This window comes from Daucus carota, chromosome 2 (assembly GCF_001625215.2).
Source record: "Daucus carota subsp. sativus chromosome 2, DH1 v3.0, whole genome shotgun sequence".
Taxonomy (NCBI): domain Eukaryota; kingdom Viridiplantae; phylum Streptophyta; class Magnoliopsida; order Apiales; family Apiaceae; genus Daucus; species Daucus carota.
Window position 1 is genome coordinate 48,065,536 of NC_030382.2, and position 21,718 is coordinate 48,087,253.

At 33.9% G+C, this 21,718-nt stretch overlaps 2 protein-coding genes across 3 annotated transcripts; both read left to right on the forward strand.

Annotated features, from left to right (window-relative positions):
* Nucleotides 1-5,274: 5,274 nt before the first annotated feature.
* On the forward strand, nt 5,275-11,275 carry LOC108209777 (alpha-xylosidase 1). The gene is made up of 3 exons (XM_017380874.2): nt 5,275-5,680; nt 6,408-7,093; nt 9,211-11,275. Exons 1-3 carry the CDS (start codon nt 5,433-5,435, stop codon nt 11,094-11,096), a joined length of 2,820 nt encoding a protein of 939 aa, XP_017236363.1. The 5' UTR covers nt 5,275-5,432; the 3' UTR covers nt 11,097-11,275.
* A 7,564-nt stretch (nt 11,276-18,839) lies between these two features.
* Nucleotides 18,840-21,335, forward strand: LOC108209692 (ethylene-responsive transcription factor ERF118). Of its 2 annotated transcripts, none has more exons than XM_017380738.2 (3): nt 18,840-18,968; nt 19,303-19,494; nt 19,608-21,335. In XM_017380738.2, the coding sequence occupies exon 3, from the start codon at nt 19,818-19,820 to the stop codon at nt 21,012-21,014; it is 1,197 nt and encodes a 398-aa protein (XP_017236227.1). In that variant the 5' UTR covers nt 18,840-18,968; nt 19,303-19,494; nt 19,608-19,817; the 3' UTR covers nt 21,015-21,335. The 2 variants fall into 2 exon arrangements, with proteins under 2 accessions (XP_017236227.1, XP_017236228.1); XM_017380739.2 differs by having other exon boundaries at nt 18,857-18,968; nt 19,306-19,494.
* The last annotated feature ends 383 nt before the right edge of the window (nt 21,336-21,718 follow it).

Here is a 21,718-nt window from a genome sequence, read left to right on the forward strand (position 1 = left end):
GGGCGGATCTAGCACACAAATGTTAGGGGGGCATGAAGCAGATTTTTGGAAAACACCTATATATTCTTAAATTTTTTGGAGGCACATTTATAATTTTGCAAAATTTAGAATGGTGAAAAAATGTCAAAAAATATTTTAAGAGGGACACGTGTCCCCGCGTGCCTCTTCCTAGATCCGCCCCGACTACCCCTGCGTATAAGATCCCAAATATAAGCTGTAATAAAATTGACAATAGGATGCACTCCTTGCTCAGCATGTCCTGAAAGGCTGAAATCATTTACCTCAAAGATTCCACAAGATCTCACGACTTTCTGAACTACTGACATAGCTGATCTTTTGGATCGGTATATAAAATAATAATTTATATCTTACATTAATAAAGGATAATTAGAAATAATGTATGAAAATATTTTTCGATATTTAATTTCTGTTAAAAAATTTAAAATAAGATCAAATAAAAATTATAAAAGGAACGAAGATAATTTTAATAAAATTGTGTTAACATGTATTTCCATGACCAAATAATAAAGGCGTGCCTGTAAAAAGCTGCCGCCATGCGTGGTGGAAATTCCAGGTCAAGAGCGAGTCAAGAGATACCCTATATTATATCTTAAGTTATAATTTAGGACAATTGATGAAAAAATTTGATCCAACAATGTCTTAATGATGCCTTATGTCACCAGGACAACCTCTCCAAGCCCTTAGTTTTGGGCACATCTCTCCTTGCCCTATTCTATATTTTATTATAAATTCTCATCAACACTCTCTTTCTCTCTCTACTTTTATATTATCCTTTAATGATGAAATATAATTTTTAATAATAAAATATTAAACATACTGTGAGAATAAGGCACATTGTTGGAGTTCAACTTAGTAAAATATGTCCTAAATTACTAGAATATGATATTTTATATTATACTAGCATTTAACCCGTGCGAAATTTGAGACTTAAATCAGGACACTCTTGAACTTGCTCTAAGATCAAGTCCAATGATGGTGTTAAAGAAGGTGTTATTGCTATAATATAGCACCCAAGCAAAAAACTCAACTCCAACGGGTTGCTAAACTTGAATGTGTAAAATAGCAAAATGCTATACTTGGTTCTAAATATAAAACCAAGTATAGATGGTGCTATAATTGTCACATAAGCATGCAAGTGACAAAATGCATTAATAAAATAATAGTGACAAATAAAATTATGTACTTTAAGATTATGTAATTAGAATATAGCTTTATTTGGAAATGTTTGGTTCTATTTTGCATTTAGCATTGGACCATAAGTTCTATTTTAGCATCAAAAATCACTTTTTGATTTCAAATTATGGGGCTGTTTGTTTACCAGAAGCAGTTTCTGCTTCTGGCTTCTGCTTTTCTTGACCCGTTTGTGTAAAGAAATAGAAGCACTTTTAAGAAGCTGAAAATCTTATCTTCTCTCTCACAGCTTCTGCTTCTTTTCCAAACACTTTATTCAATTATTTACTTCTCACTTCTGCTCTACTTCTCTAGTTTAAGCAAGAAGTCACTTATTTTAATCTTGCCCAAACGGCCCCTATAACAATAGCTACATCTGTTTTATCATCACCATTGGACTTGCTCTAACTATGAACCGGACCATGGTCTACAAAATGGACCAATCACAATAACGCTGAAATTAATTTCACGTGGTCCATATGCAATATAACTGTCCCTTTCGAACTTCATTTTCTTTCTACTGGTTGAGAAGCCGCGCGTTGCGGCGGCTTATAAAAATTATATTAATAATTAATATTTACATAATAAAATAATTTTGTGATTGTCTATAAAAACTATATTCACGTTTCAAAATTAATATTTGTGGGATAAAATACTTGATGTAATACCAATACTAACATATAAAATTGTAAAATTAGACTATAATTCATGGTGAAAAAATGAAAATAAATTTATATACGTAATTAACAATTTAAAAACATGACGAAATTTTATTTGTGTTTTTTCTTTTTGAAAAGTAATCATGTCTTTACATTGTCACCTCCCGCCAATTTTTTTGGATTGATTGTGCACAAAAAAAATCTAACTTAAATCTGTGAGGTTGTAGTATTGGGAGAGAGGATGTTGTATTTAGATGATGCAAAACCTTATTATCTATAGGGGTATTTATAGGTGCAGAGAGACTTGTGTACTAAGTACTACTCTTTCTTATTATTAAATAATCTGAAACAAAATCAGATTAAAAATTTCAAGCTACTATATTCCATAAATAATCTGAAACAAAATCAGATTCTGAAACTTGCTTCTAATATACCTGAAACTAAAAAAGATAGTTCTAATTTTTTATATTTTTCATCCAAAAATTCCAGAAAATTTGAAAAATAGAACGGAGCGATGTGAGAGACGCCACTTACACGCCTCTCGCTTCTCCACCATATTTTCTTGTATACAAAATAAATCATATAGAAATTAACAACAACAAACATGTCCGATGAACAAAACAAATATTATAAAAAAAATAACCAACAAACATACATCAATAATAGTTAATTTATTGATATTATCCATCAATATCATGTCAAGATTATATTCTTTTCCGGTTTTTGAATTTGTCGACTCCCACATAGCGATCTATAACTACCTTTACTTGCAACAGCCTTTATTTTTTTAATACTATATAAACATCCTTCACTTATCGTTGCAGGAGAACGGCACCACCGAGTTAGAAATCAAGCAAGAGAACTATCACCAGAGATATGCAGGATTTTGGTATTGAGAGTAAGGAGGATGTGTTTAGATGACCCAAAACCCTACAATCTATAGGGGTATTTATAGGTGCAGAGAGACTTGTGTGCTACTCTTTCCCATAATTAAATAATTTGAAACAAAATCAAATTAAAACTTTCAAACTACTATATTGCATAAATAATTTGAATCAAAATCAGATTCTGAAACTTGCTTCTAATATAACCGAAATTAAAAAAGGTAGTTCTAATTTTTGATATTTTTCATCCAAAATCTCATAAAATTAGAAAAATAGAATGGAGAGATGTGAGAAGCGCCACCTACACGACACGCCCCTCGCTTCTCCTTTATATAAGTATATTGATTTAGCACTCTCTTATTTTTTATTTGGCATATTAATTTTGGACATATATTTTAAATAATTTAGTCGGGTAATTAAAAATATTATTTTCAAATTATTTTTTTCTAATTAACATTTTTATTTACAAAAAAGTCAAACCACCTAATTATGTATGTCAAAAATAAAAGGTCAAATTTAAAAAAACAGAGAGAGTATATCTGGTTTTTAGAAATTTAATAAATCAAAATCACTTCTTGTTTAAAATAAAGAAGTAGATTAGATGTGACAAGTAAATAAGTTAATAAGATATTTGAAAAAGAAGTAGAAGCTCTGAGAGAAGTAATATTTTCAACTTCTTAAAAGCACTTACACTTATTTACAGAACCGATCAAGAAAAGCAGACGCTTTGTTTATGAGAAAAATGAGAATCATTATGATATACTTTTTAAAAGGTATAAAACAATTATTCTGGAGAATTTTCATTTTTTTAATATCATATTGTTGTGCAATATATTTTCTCACGCTAAAAATTGGTTCTACTGAATGGGAACCATATATTTATACTTATACTAAATTATTATTGTTGAGCGTAAGAATAAATTGTAGTTGTATTTTGATTAGATATAAGTAAGAAAACACGAATTAATTAACGTGTGTCTTGTTCTACTAAAAACATGAAATTTTAGTTCTACTCTAAACTAAACAAGAAATTATCAAGATTAATTAAGATCAATACGGGCTTTACCATCTGTCCAAAAAAAAAAAAAAATAAAATACGGGCTTTACCAAAATCTCTCCAGGGATTGGTGAAAATTAACAGTGAACAAAGATATATCAATAAGCAACAATCTGATATTGTTTTATGAGTGAGGATTTTTTAAGATAAAATCTACCTGCGTGTTGACGGTGGCATGTTTTTAGAATCAATAGCTTATTATGTTGGTGATTATAATCATGCATAATGCAGAATACACGATTCTTCATAAACATAGATTAATACTTAATAGTACGTGTCCTGAGCAGGATCGGATCACAGGGGTCAGGGTTATGTATTTTATACTTTTTTAAAATTCAATAATGTTATAATCGACATTTTGATATGTCTGATCTTTTCTAATCTTTTTGATAATTCTGTCTGATTATCTTTGTGAATTATACCTATTAAACAGGTGTGTTGCTCAAATGTTATAAGTTCAATCAATCGAAATATCATAGAACATGGTTTTGGCAATCATAAGTTAGAAACAGGGTCGAAACAGGGCTGTATATCTCCCAAGTGTTTCATAAGCTCTCATTCATGTATGAGTTATAAATGAAACCACGGAGGTGTATGTTTTCATGTCAATCGTCAGAAACTTCACAGTTGATCGCGAAGGTAAACTGAAAAATTTAATTTCAGTTCAGCATCATGCATGTCAATCTCCGTATAGATTCCGCCACGATTTAGGTTCCCTTGAATTTTGGACTCATTAACTATGAGTACAAAATCTTATAATTGCGTATTTATTGCATAACAAACAGAGTATCCGCAACTCCATGAGAGGGTGAGAGCAAAAGCATTAAGCATATGGTCGAAAAAGGAGAAGAAATTGCATCCATTTTTAATATTATTGTACTATATGAGTCATGCTCTTACATACCACTATAACAGCAGACCGGAAACAAAGGGCAGTGATGGGGAAGGGACCCTGGCTCCATGGAACATAGCGATCACTTTGTCACATGGACTGCAACTCATACCTAGATCATTTTCCAAACTTATAATATCACATGCTTCCATCTTGCTCCCATCAATGTTCTTAGGCCGTTGCTTCATATTCAAAATTTTCAATTCAAAGTGTAAACAGTTGTAAACTGCAATGGCGCAGGGTAACATAAATTTTTCTTCCCGAATGAAGTTCACATGTTCAATATCTATGAAAGATCCCATTTGATTCATCTTATCTTTTATAAATACATTATTTGTATTTAGCTTTTTTTTTTAAATGAGTACCTTTTCTAAAAGAAGTGACTTATTTTATAAAAAATACGGGCCTAACAATGCTCTATATAAACAAGGGATTATGTGATGAGCACCATATCTGCATAATTTACGAGTTGTTCAAATTTTCGGGGTCCCTGACCACCTAAAACTGTCACCATCTTTCTTTTCGTTACTTAATTTTCAAAAATGATCACATTTTCTCTATATTTACAACTTTAGGTAAACAAGGCCTTTTATCTTGAACACATTACACACCCAATAATAAACTTTCCTGAAACGAGATAAAGTGGTTGTCTCTTCTTCCCTTATATATTGCCTTCCAATCTCACTCCCAAATAGTCACTCCCTTTGTATTCTCACTCTCTAAACACTCAGCTCCCTCATTCTTCCATCATGTTCTCCTTTCCACCATTATTATCTTCCCCTTCTCTGCTAAAAACCCTACTTCTTGTAGCGGCATTGTTTGTATGCTATACAAATAGCTCTGCTTCAACCCCAACCATTCCCACAAAGATCGGAAAAGGCTACCGTCTTGTCTCCGTCGCAGAATCTCCCGACGGTGGCCTTGTTGGCCACCTCCAAGTCAAGCAGAAGAACAACATATATGGCCCCGACATTCCCCTTCTACAGCTCTATGTCAAGTAAGTTTTCTTGAACCTCTGTTAAGTAAATATGTGTCATGTTGCACTATACATTTTTAGTTCCGCTAATTACCTTGTCTTAAAATTACAAATGTGTCGTCAATGAGCATGTGGTAATCACTAAATTTTATCAATTTAACTTATTTCAATTAGTTTATATTTTTTGATAATAGTGAACCCTTACGTAAAAAAAACACCACAATCAAAATAAGCGAAATATATACTCCATCTGTCCTATTTGATTTTATACGTTTCTTTTCAACTGCTTGACACGCATCTCAATACTCTTATAAGATATAGTTTTGTAACTTATTTTTGAGATTTTCCTTTTCTGAATAAAAATTTAACATCCAAATTTTAATTCAGAAAAAAAAAATAAAAAAAAATTGCACAACTACATTTTACAGGAGTATTAAAGTCCGTGCCGCTTTCGCGTCCCCACCGTATACTCCCGAGGGAGGGAATATGATTTAGCACTTAATATGTCCATGTACACACACAACAAACCCATATTACAATATTTATATCACGGTATTACTACACATCACCGGTGAAAATAGTACAATGTCCAAACCAACAGTATTACAAATCACATCACAGTATAACACTTTGGACAAATCCTAGTAAGATTCATACGAAATATAGTAGTGTGGAAAGTCTTTAAACAAAAATTGAATGTATGTTCTGCAAACTGTGACTGCTAAATGCTTTATGATTTTTTTTGCAGGCATGAGACTGATGGGCGTTTGAGGGTCCATATAACAGATGCAGAAAAGGAGAGATGGGAAATTCCATACAATCTCATACCCAGAGCTCAACCACCCACATTAAAGCAAAGCATTACTAGTAAATCAACAAATGAGCCCATAACAGTGTCAGAATACTCCAGCAGTGGCCTAATATTTAGTTACACCACGGACCCGTTTGGTTTCGCGGTCAAAAGAAAGTCAAACGGTCAAACCCTTTTTAACTCCACATCCGATGGATCCGACCCGTTTGGCAACCTGGTTTTTAAGGACCAGTACATAGAAATATCAACCAAGTTGCCAAAAGATGCTTCACTGTATGGTCTGGGAGAAAACACACAGCCCCACGGCATTAAACTCTTCCCAAACGACCCCTACACTCTTTACACAACGGACATCTCGGCTATTAATTTGAATGCTGACCTGTACGGGTCACACCCGGTTTATATGGACCTGAGAAATGTGGGGGGTGACGTAAATGCCCATGCAGTGCTGTTGCTGAATAGTAATGGGATGGATGTGGTGTATAGGGGAAGCTCGTTGACGTATAAAGTGATTGGGGGTGTTTTGGACTTTTACTTCTTCTCGGGACCCACGCCACTTGCTGTTGTCGATCAGTATACCGAGTTTGTAGGACGCCCTGCTCCCATGCCTTACTGGTCGCTTGGTAACGTTCGCAACTCATAATCTCGATTTATTTCTTGTTCTTTTTAGCGTATTTACACATAATTATTCGAGGCTAAAATGTGAGTTTAATGGTAGTGGTTTCACCTAATCTTATTAAAAATTTATAAGGTACAAAGTGTTGTTAAAGTCCAATGTAGGTCAGTTGTTTCTGCAAGTAACATTTATGTCATGTTCAGTGTAGTAGAATCTGTGCTGTCATGTTTACGCAAGTGCTTGTGAAATTTGGAAATCACAACTTAGATGTATTGGTAAGAAATGCTCCTTTGCTACGTAGTTTGTAACCAAACCAAATCTCAGTTTAGATAATAAATGGATATATGGGTATGTCATGCGGGGATAAAATGTACGAAAACCTTACTATTGCCCCTGCTTGTAGCTGGGGTTAACACTAGGTTGGAATAAAGAAAAATCTGGTGTTATATTGTAAAAACTTGTAGATGTAAGATTTCTGATTTGTCTGAACAAATTTATGCTCAGTAGCTCCCATGTTTCTTTCTCAATCTCGAAAAACAACTATTGTACTGGAGATCCTCTTTCTTTACCTTCAATTTTTTAATGTTCAAATGATCCTGTAAGGACAACAACAAAGATGTTTTCACAACTCCTTTTTTGATTTATCAATTTTCTAATCAACAACATTAAAAAACCAAAGATACTCCATCAATCAATCTATTGATTTTTTCTAGAAGAGGGGGTGGACATGGGCCCATTGACCCAAGGAAATGCGGAAAAGATAAAGGAATGAAACATGGGGTTGTGAAGGATCCACCCACCCAAAAACAAGAAATAATGGACTATATAATTTTATATACTATGTAGCTTTGAACCTGTATGTTCCATGAAATGCTGTTGTTGTCTCATTACTAGTTTACTTGTACTCATACATGATACAACCATCAGTCTGCTAACACAATCTTCTAATATAAATTTACAATTATATAGTGAATCTTGCCGAGTAGTTTAATATGTCGTTTAAACAGCAGAAATTTGACATCCTCACTCAGTTGCTCTCTCTATATGAACACTACCTTGTATTTTGGCCGGCCATATGACTATATATAAGTGGTCAATTTCAGTTTGTCGGTGACTAGTGTGGGCTTCCAGCCATATAAATATGAATAATGAATGTGTAGGTACTGCCATCCCTCCCCTTTAAAGAAACAAGAAACAAGAAACACTTCTTACCAGTAATGTGGACCTTATGTTGTGTGTACATCTAAAATAATTGCAATGACTCCTGCTGTATGAACTAACTATGTCAATGTCGAGACCTCCATATCTAAAACATCAGCAGGAATAAATTTCTTTTCTTACCGAGATTTGCAAAATTATATTAGAATGAAATATGTATATACTGTTCGTGGAAGGGTGCGTCGTGACTTCTGGGATCAGTCCTGCTCATCACTTAATTTATAATTAGAGATATAATCAATAGTCATGGAAACATGTTTTCTTAATAATGTTTTCATCCTCAATCTTTATTCCCGGTTGGAATAATCTTAAATTTATTTATTATTATTATTTGTTTAGTTATTTATTTTGAGGATTAATTTTAGATTGAAGCAGTTGGATGTTTGTTGGAGTCCTAGAGAATTTGTAGAACGTACGGAGTCTATTTGAGTCTATCTTGTTTTAGGAGATTTATTTGGAGTAGTAGAGTACTGTTAGAAGTCAAATACGTTTGTTTTAAATATAGCATGTAATCTCTTTTTAGAAAAACAAGAATTAATAAAATCAGTTTTATATTCTACATTCCCAACTTCCAGTGTGTTATTTGAAAATGGTTTTGATATTCTAGAATTTCTGGATGTACATGCACCTATAAATTTTAGACTGCCAAGTATCAGGTCGTAAAAAGTTAATGAATCTACTATTTTGGTTTCCACTTCTTCTTGAATGGTGTCATAATGGCGGCACTGCATCTAACTTTCGGCTTTTTCCGGAACTGCAAAGATATAAAACAATAACAAAGCAGATCAACTTAAAGTATTACAATAATTAATATATTCTCTTTTGTATATTTCTGGTTGCACGTACTCATGAACACTAAAACAGTATAAAATTGACTCAGGCCTCTTTCACTTCTCCATTCTACAGGATTTCACCAATGCAGATGGGGTTACCACAACTTGTCTGTAGTTGAAGACGTTGTTGAGAGCTACAAGAAGGCCAAAATTCCTCTTGATGTCATCTGGAATGATGACGATCATATGGATGGGCACAAAGACTTCACCCTCAACGCAAAGAACTACCCTCGGCCAAAGCTATTGGCCTTCCTTGATAAAATTCATAAACAAGGGATGAAGTATATTGTTATCATTGATCCTGGAATTGGTGTTAATTCTAGTTATGGTGTCTACCAGAGAGGTCTGGCTAATGATGTATTCATCAAATATCATGGCAAACCTTTCCTCGCTCAAGTTTGGCCTGGAGCTGTCAACTTTCCTGATTATCTGAACCCCAAAACAGTTTCATGGTGGGCTGATGAAGTTAAACGGTTTCATGAACTTGTACCAGTTGATGGCTTGTGGATTGACATGAATGAAGCTTCAAATTTCTGTAATGGTTTGTGCACTATACCGGTGGGAAGAATATGTCCCAATGGAACTGGACCTGGTTGGATCTGCTGCTTGGACTGCAAGAACATTACAAACACAAAATGGGATGATCCCCCTTACAAAATTAATGCTTCTGGATTGCAGGTTCCAATAGGTTACAAGACCATAGCAACCAGTGCAACTCACTACAACGGAGTCTTGGAGTATGATGCACATAGTCTATATGGTTTCTCTCAGTCTGTTGCCACTCACAAGGCACTTCAAGGACTTCAGGGCAAGCGTCCATTTATATTATCACGTTCCACTTTTGTTGGTTCAGGCAAGTATGCTGCTCATTGGACTGGTGATAACAAGGGCACTTGGAATGACCTCAAGTACTCAATTTCTACCATGTTGAATTTTGGGATCTTTGGGGTTCCAATGGTTGGCTCAGATATATGTGGATTCTATCCAGCTCCCACTGAAGAGCTCTGCAACCGCTGGATTGAACTTGGTGCTTTCTATCCTTTCTCTAGAGATCATGCAAATTTCTATTCCCCAAGACAGGAGCTTTATCAGTGGAAGTCTGTGGCTGTTTCTGCTAGGAATGCTTTAGGAATGAGGTATAAGCTCCTTCCATACCTATACACATTGGCGTATGAAGCACATATTAGTGGTGCTCCCATTGCTAGGCCTCTCTTCTTCTCTTTTCCCAATTTTACAAGGTCATATGGCTTGAGTACACAGTTCTTGTTAGGAAAGAGTCTAATGGTATCTCCGGTTCTAGACAAGGCCAAGACAAAGGTCCATGCTCTTTTTGCTCCAGGTACTTGGTATAGTTTGTTTGACATGACACAAGTAATTGTTGTCAAAGAAGGCCATTATCGCGCCCTTGATGCTCCCTTGCATGTTATCAATGTTCATCTGTATCAGAACACTATTCTCCCAATGCAGCAAGGCGGACTAAGATCTAAAGAAGCACGAATGACACCTTTTAGCCTCGTAGTGACCTTTCCTTTAGGTGCTAGTGATGGAGAAGCCAAAGGAAACCTGTACCTCGACGATGATGAACTTCCGGAGATGAAACTTGGAAATGGTTACTCTACGTATGTTGATTTTTACGCAACTGTAAGCAAAGGAAAGGTGAAGGTGTGGTCAGGTGTTCAAGAGAGCAAGTTCGCATTGGAGAAGGGCTGGTATGTCGAGAAAGTTACTGTCTTGGGATTAAACGGCATTGGAGCTGAACTTGAGGTCGAAGTCGATGGAATTGCAGCTGTTGATACTTCTAACGTGGAGTTCACTGCAACAGAACATAAGTTTCCTGATAGTTTAGAAGAAGATGTGAATGATGACATGAAGAAGAGTATGATGCTTGAAGTTAGAGGGTTGAAATTGTCAGTTGGGAAAAAGTTTGCTATGTCATGGAGTATGGGAATCAGAGGCTAAGCCTTATTTACCTTATTATTTTTCTTATTTCAAATATCTAATCAAAGTGTCTAATGGAGAGGAGATAGGCTAAAGTTGTGCACATCCTTCTTTATTTTCCATTCACAAGAATCAGAAGAGCATTGAGATTATGAATTCTATTCAATCACTTTTGAGTATTGAGTCATTCAACAGTGTAATATTTTCACTGTAATGTAAGAACATGGGCCTCTTTCTAAGCTTATATAAAAGTTTTTAAAGCCTTGGAACAAACTGGAACCGATCCTGTTGTTGCTTAGTACTACAAATTACAACTCAAGGCTTGTGAAATGGTTATGGTGTGAACATGTTACTGCACTTGAAAGCATGAGGTTCTGATGTAGGTCCGTCATGAATAAAATGGTTTAGTTCAAGCCCATGTTCTCTGGTTTGAATAAGTCCTTGGTCCATATTTGATGTCTGAAACTTAATACTCTTGCTAAAATTATGTAGCAGTGGGAGCAGATATTGAAATATTAGACTTTCTGCAATTATTGTCAGGTAACTACTGACAAATGCCTCATACCTTCAAATTACACCAACTTCAATAATACTTGACATTTTGAGCTTTTGCAAGCTTCGTGATCTTGAAAATTTTCTCTCTGCTGCCGTGGATCTGGCCTTAAAGGCAACATAAAGTACCGTTTACATGAGATATATCTGCTCTAAAAATAAGTCTTTATTTTTTAAAAACAAATTCAGATTTAGCAAAAAAAAAAAAAAAAAAAAACAAATTCAGTCAAACAGTCGATAAGAAAAAATCAAAAAAAAAATTTTGACGGGAGAAAATTTAATTTGAACTTTAAAAGTAAGCTCTAATCAGAGGATATGGAATACTACTATGTAAACTGAAAGTCAACAATTATGATACTTGTTCAGAATTCAGATTACAGCTTATTACAGTGATTGACTCAGAATCTATTCAACAGCTGTTGATTAACTTTAATAATGCCGCATTCTAGCAAGAGTATCCCAAGTTTGTTACAATCTATATTACTGTAATTGTATACTGTACCATGTTTTAGCAAGAAGATCGTGCAAGGGCGAGCGTGGAGAGAATCAATTAAAATGTTAATCTAAAATTTGCAGATAATTTTTAAAATGATCAGTTCACCAATCCTACTAATATAACAAACTTGGGATACGATATTGCATTTATGCACTGTCGCGGTTGCTGATTAATTTATTAGTCCACATGCTACTTCTGCTGTGACTTGCCAAATTTACAAAATGGAAATTGCTAAGTATTAAATTATGTTATTTTGTACTAACAGTGTGGCTTGACTGGTCTGATGTACAGGGTTCGGAGAAAATAATTAACTTATATATATACATTGGTTCAGATGCATCAATGTCATTGTATAAAATGCAAGGATGTTTTTCTAGTGTGTGCCCATGTGCACATGCTAAGCGCGCGGAATTTGATAAATTTAAGAGATTTTGATTGGCTCTCATATTTTAATAATGGTGGATCACCCTGCAAATACACCAATTATACCAATCAAAATTTCTCAAACATATCAAATTCCGCGCTTAGTATGTGTCTAACAAACCCTTAAAGAAAAAGAGAGATGTTCCTCCTTTCCTGATTGAAACATCTTATTCAACCATGAAACTTCATAAATTGGACTGTTGGTACATTTTGTGCTCATGCTGACTGTTTAGCTATCAGTCTGACGCTGCAAAATATGGGCACACGTTAGTTTGTTCAGTATTCTTACTCTTTATCTCACTGATACTCACTGTTTAAACGGAATCACTGATGCTCTCTGTTCAAATGGAAACTAACATGCCATCCATGATCCATCGTATGTATGGGATTCTTAAAGCATTTCGATATGTCTGGCCAATTGATAATTAAGTATATATTTTTATTGAAAAGATCATGAAACATATATTATTATAAAATATATTTTTACAAACAAAAAATATACTTCCTCACCCTCATTTAATTATATATAATGGATTTATTATGAAACTAAAAAAAATTTAAAAAATAAGTAAGATTAGATGAAAAATCGATCAAATAAAAAAATCAATTTATATTTAACAATTATTGTAGACACTGGAGTAAAAATTGGATTTAATAATGTTTTATATTAGTTTAAAATAAAGATGGCCGAGGAAGTTTTGAGTGTACTTGTGTTTAATATCATTAAATATTACTTCCTCTGTCCCATTTAATTGTATACGTTTCTTTTCAACTGCTCGACACGCATTTCAATGCTCTTATAAAACATAATTCCGTAACTTATTTTTGAGATTTTCTTTTTCTGAATAAAAATATAACATTCAAATTTTAATTCAGAAAAAGAAATTTTTAAAAATAAATTACACAACTACTCCCTCCGTCCCCCTCAATTGTTTACATTGGAGGGGGACACGGAGACCAAGACAATGTATGAAAAATGAGTAAAGTTAGATGAAAAGTGGGTAAAGTGGTGGGACCTATTAATATTTAATAATAAATTTGAGATAGTGGAGGAAAGTAGTGGGTGTAATAGTAGTTTTTACTCCCTCCGTCCCTTTTTATCTGTCCATTTTGGAAAAAAAAACACATACCAAGGAATACTTGATTGTGTAAACTTTTCCATTAAATAACTCTAATTAATATCTTGAAAATGGTGGAATACCCCTACTTTATGTCTTGAAAACATGAATTCAACCAAGTTTTAAATAAGTCAAGCCTTGAAAATTGAAATTATGGAGATATATTTGAAAAACTATCATTAAATTAGTTTTGAAAGTATAAATGGACAGATATATAGGGACAAATTTTTACTTCCAAAGTGGACAGATAAATAGGGACGGAGGGAGTATTGTTAAATATGAGATAGTAGGGGAAGATAGTGGGTGTAATGATGAGAAAAACTTACTATTTATAGTAACGTAAAGAAATGAGAGGGACATCTCAAAATAGTAACTGTAAAGAAATGAGAGAGACAGAGGGAGTACATTTTACAGGAGCATTAAAGTCCGTACTCCGTCCTCGTCCCCCAATGTATACTACTCAGGGGGACGGAGGGAGTAGTAGTTAGAGTATTTATAATAATGAGAGTAATATTTTATAAATATATTATATAAAATAAATGACAGAAGATAATACTCCCTTTTCCTGTTTCTGATGTCGGTATTGTTCATAACATGAGATAAATTACTTATTTATATCTAATCTACAAAACTAAATATAGTCATGAGTGATCTTGTTAGATTCGTATTCACGAGTACTTTAATACGGTGAAGTTTTTATATTTAATGCTACTACGAAATGAAAGATATTTACGATCAAAAATGTGTGTTGGCAAACGTGAAAAGTACAAATAGGAAAAGTATTTAGAGACGGAGGGAGTATAGATTTTCTCAAAAGATCATCATGAAATATAGGCTAATTATGGAGCATAACAGAATGGGTAGGGTTACACTAATATAGTACAGTACATTGTATCCAAAAATCTACGAGATGTGACATGATCATTGATTTAAGTCATGATATTGTTCCAGTTACTATGTAGCCTGACGTGTTAGAACCGCCACAACGTTCCTTAGTGTGTTTGGCGGGAAGAAAAAAGGCGGGAGGAGGTGGGTGGGGGCCACGTAGGCGGCTATTGCGAGAAACAGAAGCGATGTATGTTTAATATGGACCACTCATTTCTCAACTTGCGTATTGCACTTGCCTCTCTTATTATATCACACTCTCCTCCACTCCAATTAGTCAACATATATTTTTTAATCTCATTTCTTACATGTACATGCATCATGTAAGAATGATGTTTTATGGTTATGTTGCATGTCATGCGCGTATTCTTAATATAAATAAACATAAACATGCACGGGAGGATGCAGGTCACGTGACTATGTTTGAGATCCTACTATGCTAGATACAGTAGTACCCTAGTAGTAGGTGTAGCTATACTTTTGCCGTTTAAAGAATCTGATACATAGCTATGTTGTGTGTATTAAAAAAAGGTGTACGGAGCAGATTATGGGTGGATACAGTCAAGAGAGGGAACAAGACTTTGCCTAGTGGACGCGTTCTTTTCTTGTTTTTCACGCCTATTCGAGCTCACCTCACTGCCCTAAACTGCTCTCTTTTTTACTGTACTTATGTTAAGAGAGTATGCTTTACATTTTTACTGGTTAATAGAATGCTGATAATAAAATTTTTATGGAATAATTATAAAACAAATAAATAATAGCATTTCGATGTTTATTAAAGTGATCCAACTTCCAATTAGTAAAGACAAGTAATGTTTGATATTTCTAAAAAGGTAGAAATTTGTTATATATATATATATGATTATTGTTTGGATTATCAATAATGAAAACTTTTTACATATGTTCAACTTTTGTCAAATAATAAAAATTTATTTCAATTATTTTAAATTTTTTAAACTATATTTTAAAATGAGCTAAATATACTTTTAATGATACAGTTATATTACATTGGTAATTTTTAGATAAAATTTAATAATTAACTTGTATGACTAAGATATTATTACCAACACGAAAAGAATAACAAATTAATATGTCAATTGTTGCATATAGAAATAGTATTATATAATCAATTTTATTAATATTACTATCTCGTTTCTTTGATTTCTATACATTTTTCTTATCTAAGACTAGATGTTCCGCTCAACTTTATACATTTCAAAGTTTTCCCGAAATAATAAATTTTATGACTGATTTTCCTATGGTGTACCCGTACATTAAACACAAAATTTTGATTAATTCCTCTTATTTATTTTGATTGGTTTACCCTCTTAAATAATGGTGGGCCCTGCATTTACAACAACAAGACCAATTAAAAACATTCTAATTCATTAATTCTCGTACTTATCATGTGTCCCATGCACACACTAGACAAATCATTTTAATTGGTTTCCACCCCATTGATAATGGTGTCCCCTCGATGCACAAAAATTCACCAATCAAAATCTCCCACCTAAATAGAAGTTTATTTTTTAATAACCTTAAATTACCCGTAAAAAATTGAAATGACAACTTAAAAAGGACTGAGAGAATAGCATGTACCTATTGGGCATACAATGAAAAGACCCGTATATAAATTTCAACCACCTGCTTTTTAAAATCTATTAATTAATTATCGATAAACCCCACAATTTCACCCAATTTTCCTCGTTACTTTGAAAGACCTGCGGCTCTCCGGAGAGGAGTATGATATTAGTGTCACTCACCTCATACATAAATTTATAAATGAGAAAATAGATTTTTTTGTCACCGAACTTATTATGTTTGTAGAAACTTACCACTCAACTAAATTTTTTTTCCTTTTGGTCACTGATGTTAGGTTTGGATTTGTTTTTAGTCACTAACTTAAGTTCGGATATGATTATTAGCATTGCGATAATTTTTTGTAGCATCATTAATACATAGTGATAGTATATAATTTTTTGATAATATGATGTACGTTTATAACTTTGTATATAGCAATAATAACATAAAATGAGGTGATATAATATTAAAATCAGGAAAAATCGTAATTAGAATTCCAGAAATTCATTAAATCATCAGTATGGAACCAATGAATTCAAATAATTTATGCTCACCATGATAAAATAAAGTCTAATTGAGTGATACGATGCATCATCTTTCACTATTAAAGTTTCAATCACCTAGTTCAGCGTAAGATATCTCTTAAATTTATCCTCATAATTCTTAATAACTCTACCTTATTATAATTTTTAAGATAAAGATAAATAAATAGAGAGGAAAAATTAATTTTCAATGATTTATGAGATTTTCTTTTTGCATATAAAAATTCAAACACTAGATTTTTATTCGGAAGAAAAAATAAAATAATTTATGAGAGTACACTTTTAGAAACCGTAAAATGCGTGTTTAACTCTTATCACCGAAGATAAACGATCTTGGGTACATAAAAGTACTATATATAAAAATAGACATATATCAAATCATCAAAATATTACACGTTATCATATATTTTAATAATATTACAAAGAATTAATATAATGGTAATAATCAAATCCGAACCTAACTTTAGTGGGAAAAAAATTTCCGAACCTAACATCAGTGATCAAAAGGAAAAAATAATTAGTTGAGTGACAAGTTTCTAAAAACATAATAAGTTCGGTGACAAAAAAATCTATTTTCCCTTTATAAATATAAAACATTCGATGCAAATATTAGAGGTTATATTGACATATCCATATACTATAAAAATCTTATGCCGGGATCGGGTCTTATATTAGGAGGTCTGGGAGTGGTATTACTCCCCAATCCAATTTATTCTGCCTTTTCATTAGGATTGGTTCTTGTTTGTACATCCTTATTGTATATTATCAAACTCCCATTTTGTAGCTGCTGCGCAACTTCTTATTTACGTAGGAGCTATAAATATTTTAATCATTTTTGCTGTAATGTTCATGAATGGTTCCGAATATTACAAAGATTTTCATCTTTGGGCCGTTGGGGACGGAGTTACGTCGATGGTTTGTACAAGTATTTTTGTTTCACTAATTACTACTATTCCAGATACGTCATGGTACGGGATTATTTGGACTACAAAATCAAACCAGATTGTAGAGCAAGATTTGATAAGTAATAGTCAACAAATTGGGATTCATTTATCAACAGATTTTTTTCTTCCATTTGAACTTATTGAATTTCATTTGAAAATTTAGATTTGATCAAATAACTTGTTTGAGAATTTGGATCTGCATTTCATGTGAAATGCACACATTTAAATATTAGTATAAATCTGAGAATTTAAAATGACAACTCAAATTCAAATCCTGTCATTTCAAATGAAATGCATGTTGCCAAACAGTTTTTAAATATATCTTACTTTTAATCATTTATACATAATTATGTTAAATATATAAAAGTTTTCACTTAATTATTCCTCATCTAAAAACCGAAATGGAGATAAATGTGGATGGTATGATGCAGATTAGAAATATCCGGACTACCCTACCGCCTTGCAGAAATACACTACTGCTAGCTGTCCTCCACACAAAAATATCTACATCAATACGTTTGCGAGTCGCTGCACACATAACACAATGTATCGCACGTGACCCCCTAGCGCGTGCTTTCCACAGTCTCAACTTTTCAGATAAAATCAACCCAAGAGTATCACGCGCGTCAAAAAGCTATTTTCTCGGTATCTGAAATTGGCATGATATGCATGAAAAAGAGACTGTGATGCTCATGCCATCAATATGCACATACACATTTACTTTTGTTAGTTCATTACAGCTCATCACGGTATATTTTATTCCTGGTAAATATTACTCCCTCCGTCCCTTTTTATCTGTCCATTTTGGAAAAAAAAACACATACCAAAGAATAATTGATTGTATAAACTTTTTCATTAAATACCTCTAATTAATATCTTGAAAATGGTGAAATACCCCTACTTTATGTCTTGAAAACATGAATTCAACCAAGTTTTAAATAAGTCAAGCCTTGAAAATTGAAATTATGGAGATATATTTGAAAAACTATCATTAAATTAGTTTTGAAAGTATAAATGGACAGATAAATAGGGACAAATTTTTACTTCCAAAGTGGACAAATAAATAGGGACGGAGGTAGTAAAAAGAGTATAGTTTATTTTCAAATAGGAAAATCTAGTTTGATTTTCTAAAGCTCGGAATATTTTTATTCATTTCCTTAATAAACAATATTTTACATTTTTAAAAACTTAACATTATTTTGTACCATCTATATATACACTCACGTATACACGCAGGTGTATATAATAACTACCTATGCGTTTTGACTGCTTGGAAAAAGGAGTTCAGTCTAGAGAGAGAAACAAAGAGCAGAGAGTTTTGGTGAGGAGAGAGAGTGGGGACAAGTACTGAGGTATGGACATTTATTTTAAGGATTTTTTAATGATGTTTTTTTTAATTGTTGTTGTTGGTTGTTCTATAGAGATCTGCGTTGATTATCTTTGAATGGTTGTTTTTTATTTGCTGTTACAGTATTTTTAATCTGTCGATGCATACAATTTTTGTATCTATATATTGTAGCAGTAAGTGATGTTTGTGATATTATTTACAGTGAAATAGCAACCATTGATTTCTGATCCGTTTTATCTTGAAGGGTTTTGAGGGGTTTTGTGTGTGTTTATATAAATACAAGAGTTCTGTGTGTGTTTTGGTGTTTGTTCTGATAAAATTTTGTTTTGATTGTGAAGAAGAGAGGGGTTTTTGAGAAGATTTATGTCGGCAGGGTCTAAATTGGCTGCGATTGGGGCTCAGTTGAAGCTCTGTATTTCATTTTCTCTGGTGTTTTTCTCTCTGTGTATGCTACAACAACTCTGCTGCCTTTTCCAGCAGTGGATCCACTTCTTTTTCCCGACTGTTTCGATGCGTTTGAGGCCCAAAAGGTACAGTCTTTATCTTTCTTGTTTTCTGGATTTTTTGTTCTATGTGTTTGTATGTATGTTTGTGGATGTTTTGGGGGCTCAAGCTGATATGGGGTTTATGTATTTTTTTGCAGGACTTGTTCTGGAGTAGAATTTTTTGGGGGTTTTCATATAAAGAAGTTTTGCTATCTTTTGTTGTTCTTAAGAGGGCCTCATACTTGAGTCAACGTTGAGTTTTGGTTTTCATTTTGAGTGTTTTGTTACTTTATTGCATTTTGTTATTGTTTACAACTATCGTTTCTTGGTGGGCTATTTGTTGAGAGGGGTTTAAGGGGGGTGTTGAAATGCCGGAGTTTCATAGACTGAATCATAACTCTGGAAAGAAATCGAGGAACAAGCCGGTTTCTGTGGAGGAATCTAAGATGATGATGAGGAAAGTTCGCATAATCTGTCATGATCCTGATATGACGGATTCATCTGATGATGAGGGAGGCAATGATGTGAAGAATAGTCGTTATGGGCCTAAGCGAATCGTGAGGGAGGTCCTGATTCCGATGGCTGATTGTCCTCAACCGGTTGAGGAGAGCTCTTGTCAAGGTAGCAATAATGGCGAAAAGGTTGCGAAGAAGAAAAGGGTTGTGACTAGAGCCCCCCCAAGTCAAGCCCGAGCTAGCTCTAAATTCAGAGGGGTTAGACAGCGAAAGTGGGGCAAATGGGCTGCTGAAATCCGAGATCCTTTTCAGTCGAAAAGGGTTTGGCTGGGTACTTACAACACTGCTGAAGAAGCTGCCCGGGCTTATGACTTGAAGAAGATAGAATTTGATTCTATGCTTGCAGCCGCCTCCTCCGGAAGAACTTCTGGAAACTCTAATTCACATGCTTTGCAGCAGATTAAGAATCAACCTGCTGCCTCTGAGGAATCTGGGAGTGTGATATCTCGTGCTTCTCCATCTTCTGTACTCGAGTTGGAATCATCATCATCAGTTAAGAAAACTGTTGAAGACATCATTAATAATAACACCTGCCCTGCAACTGAGACTTTATCTTTGGCTGAAATTGGGAAAGGACTGGACTTGGGATTGGAGCTTGGTAGTTCTCAGAATGAGCAAGGACTGGACTTTGGTATGGAGTTTATTCCTCAGATTGAGCAAGGACTTGACACTGAGATGGCGGTTATTCCTCAGGCTAATGGTGCTGGAGTCGATGTTGGTGTCGAGCTGGACTCTCAAATTGCTCAAGGGCTGAAGCTTGAAGCAGAGATCGGGCAAGAACTGGACTTTGGATTGGATCTTGATGCCTTCTTCCTGGATGATTTTGTGCAGCCCCTGGAGTTTGGTGATCTTGATGATATCCAGATTCTTGGACTTGATGATGCTGATCCGAGCGAGCTGCCTGACTGTGATTTCGATGAGTTTGAAAGTGATGAACTGGCTTGGCTCAATGAGATCATGGACGTACAACCAACGAAGAACGAAGCACCCCGGATGAATGAACAATCAAGGATGAACGATCAACAGTCTTTCAATATAGCATGCCTATAAGTTTTGCAGCTAGTAGGATTATATTACTATAGTTTTTATCATAGCAAGAGTTTAAACTCTCAAGAACATCACGGTGTTCTTGAAAATGGTTTTGCGAGTGTTTAGTTTTATTATATTATTTATTTATTTGTCTAAGACTAAGACTACCTCAGAGTATTTCATGTTTAGGGAGTTGGATAATCCTTCGGGTTTTCTGTGAGCTATTAGAGCCGTTCCAAGGGGTTTCATCTTCTCCTCCGTGGGGAAGCAACTTGAGTGTTTGATGTTTATGAAGTCTTGAATCTTTCTTATTTCTAATTGGATGTTCAATTGTTCTTATTAGCAGTGTACTCTTTCCCCCCTTTAATTTCTAGCCGTAATCACCATTTATATATCCACTTAAATTGCCTAATAAGAGCTGTTACTTAAATTGCAGGAATAATTGCTACTACTTATAAACTGTTGCATTCAAGGTTTTCTGGTGATCCCTTTGATGGTTACTTAAAATTGCAGGAATAAATGCTATTGAAACACTGTTGCATTCAAGTTTTTATGCTGATCGCTTTAATATCGCAGTTGAATTTTATCATTTACTACTGGTATCTACGTTCTTGGTGACAAGTGTTAAAGGAATTTATGGAGTTACCCATGAATCCACCAGTGACAACCACCTCTACTTGCTACACTGAAAGAATAAATTTAAGATAATTAAAAAAAGACCCAAT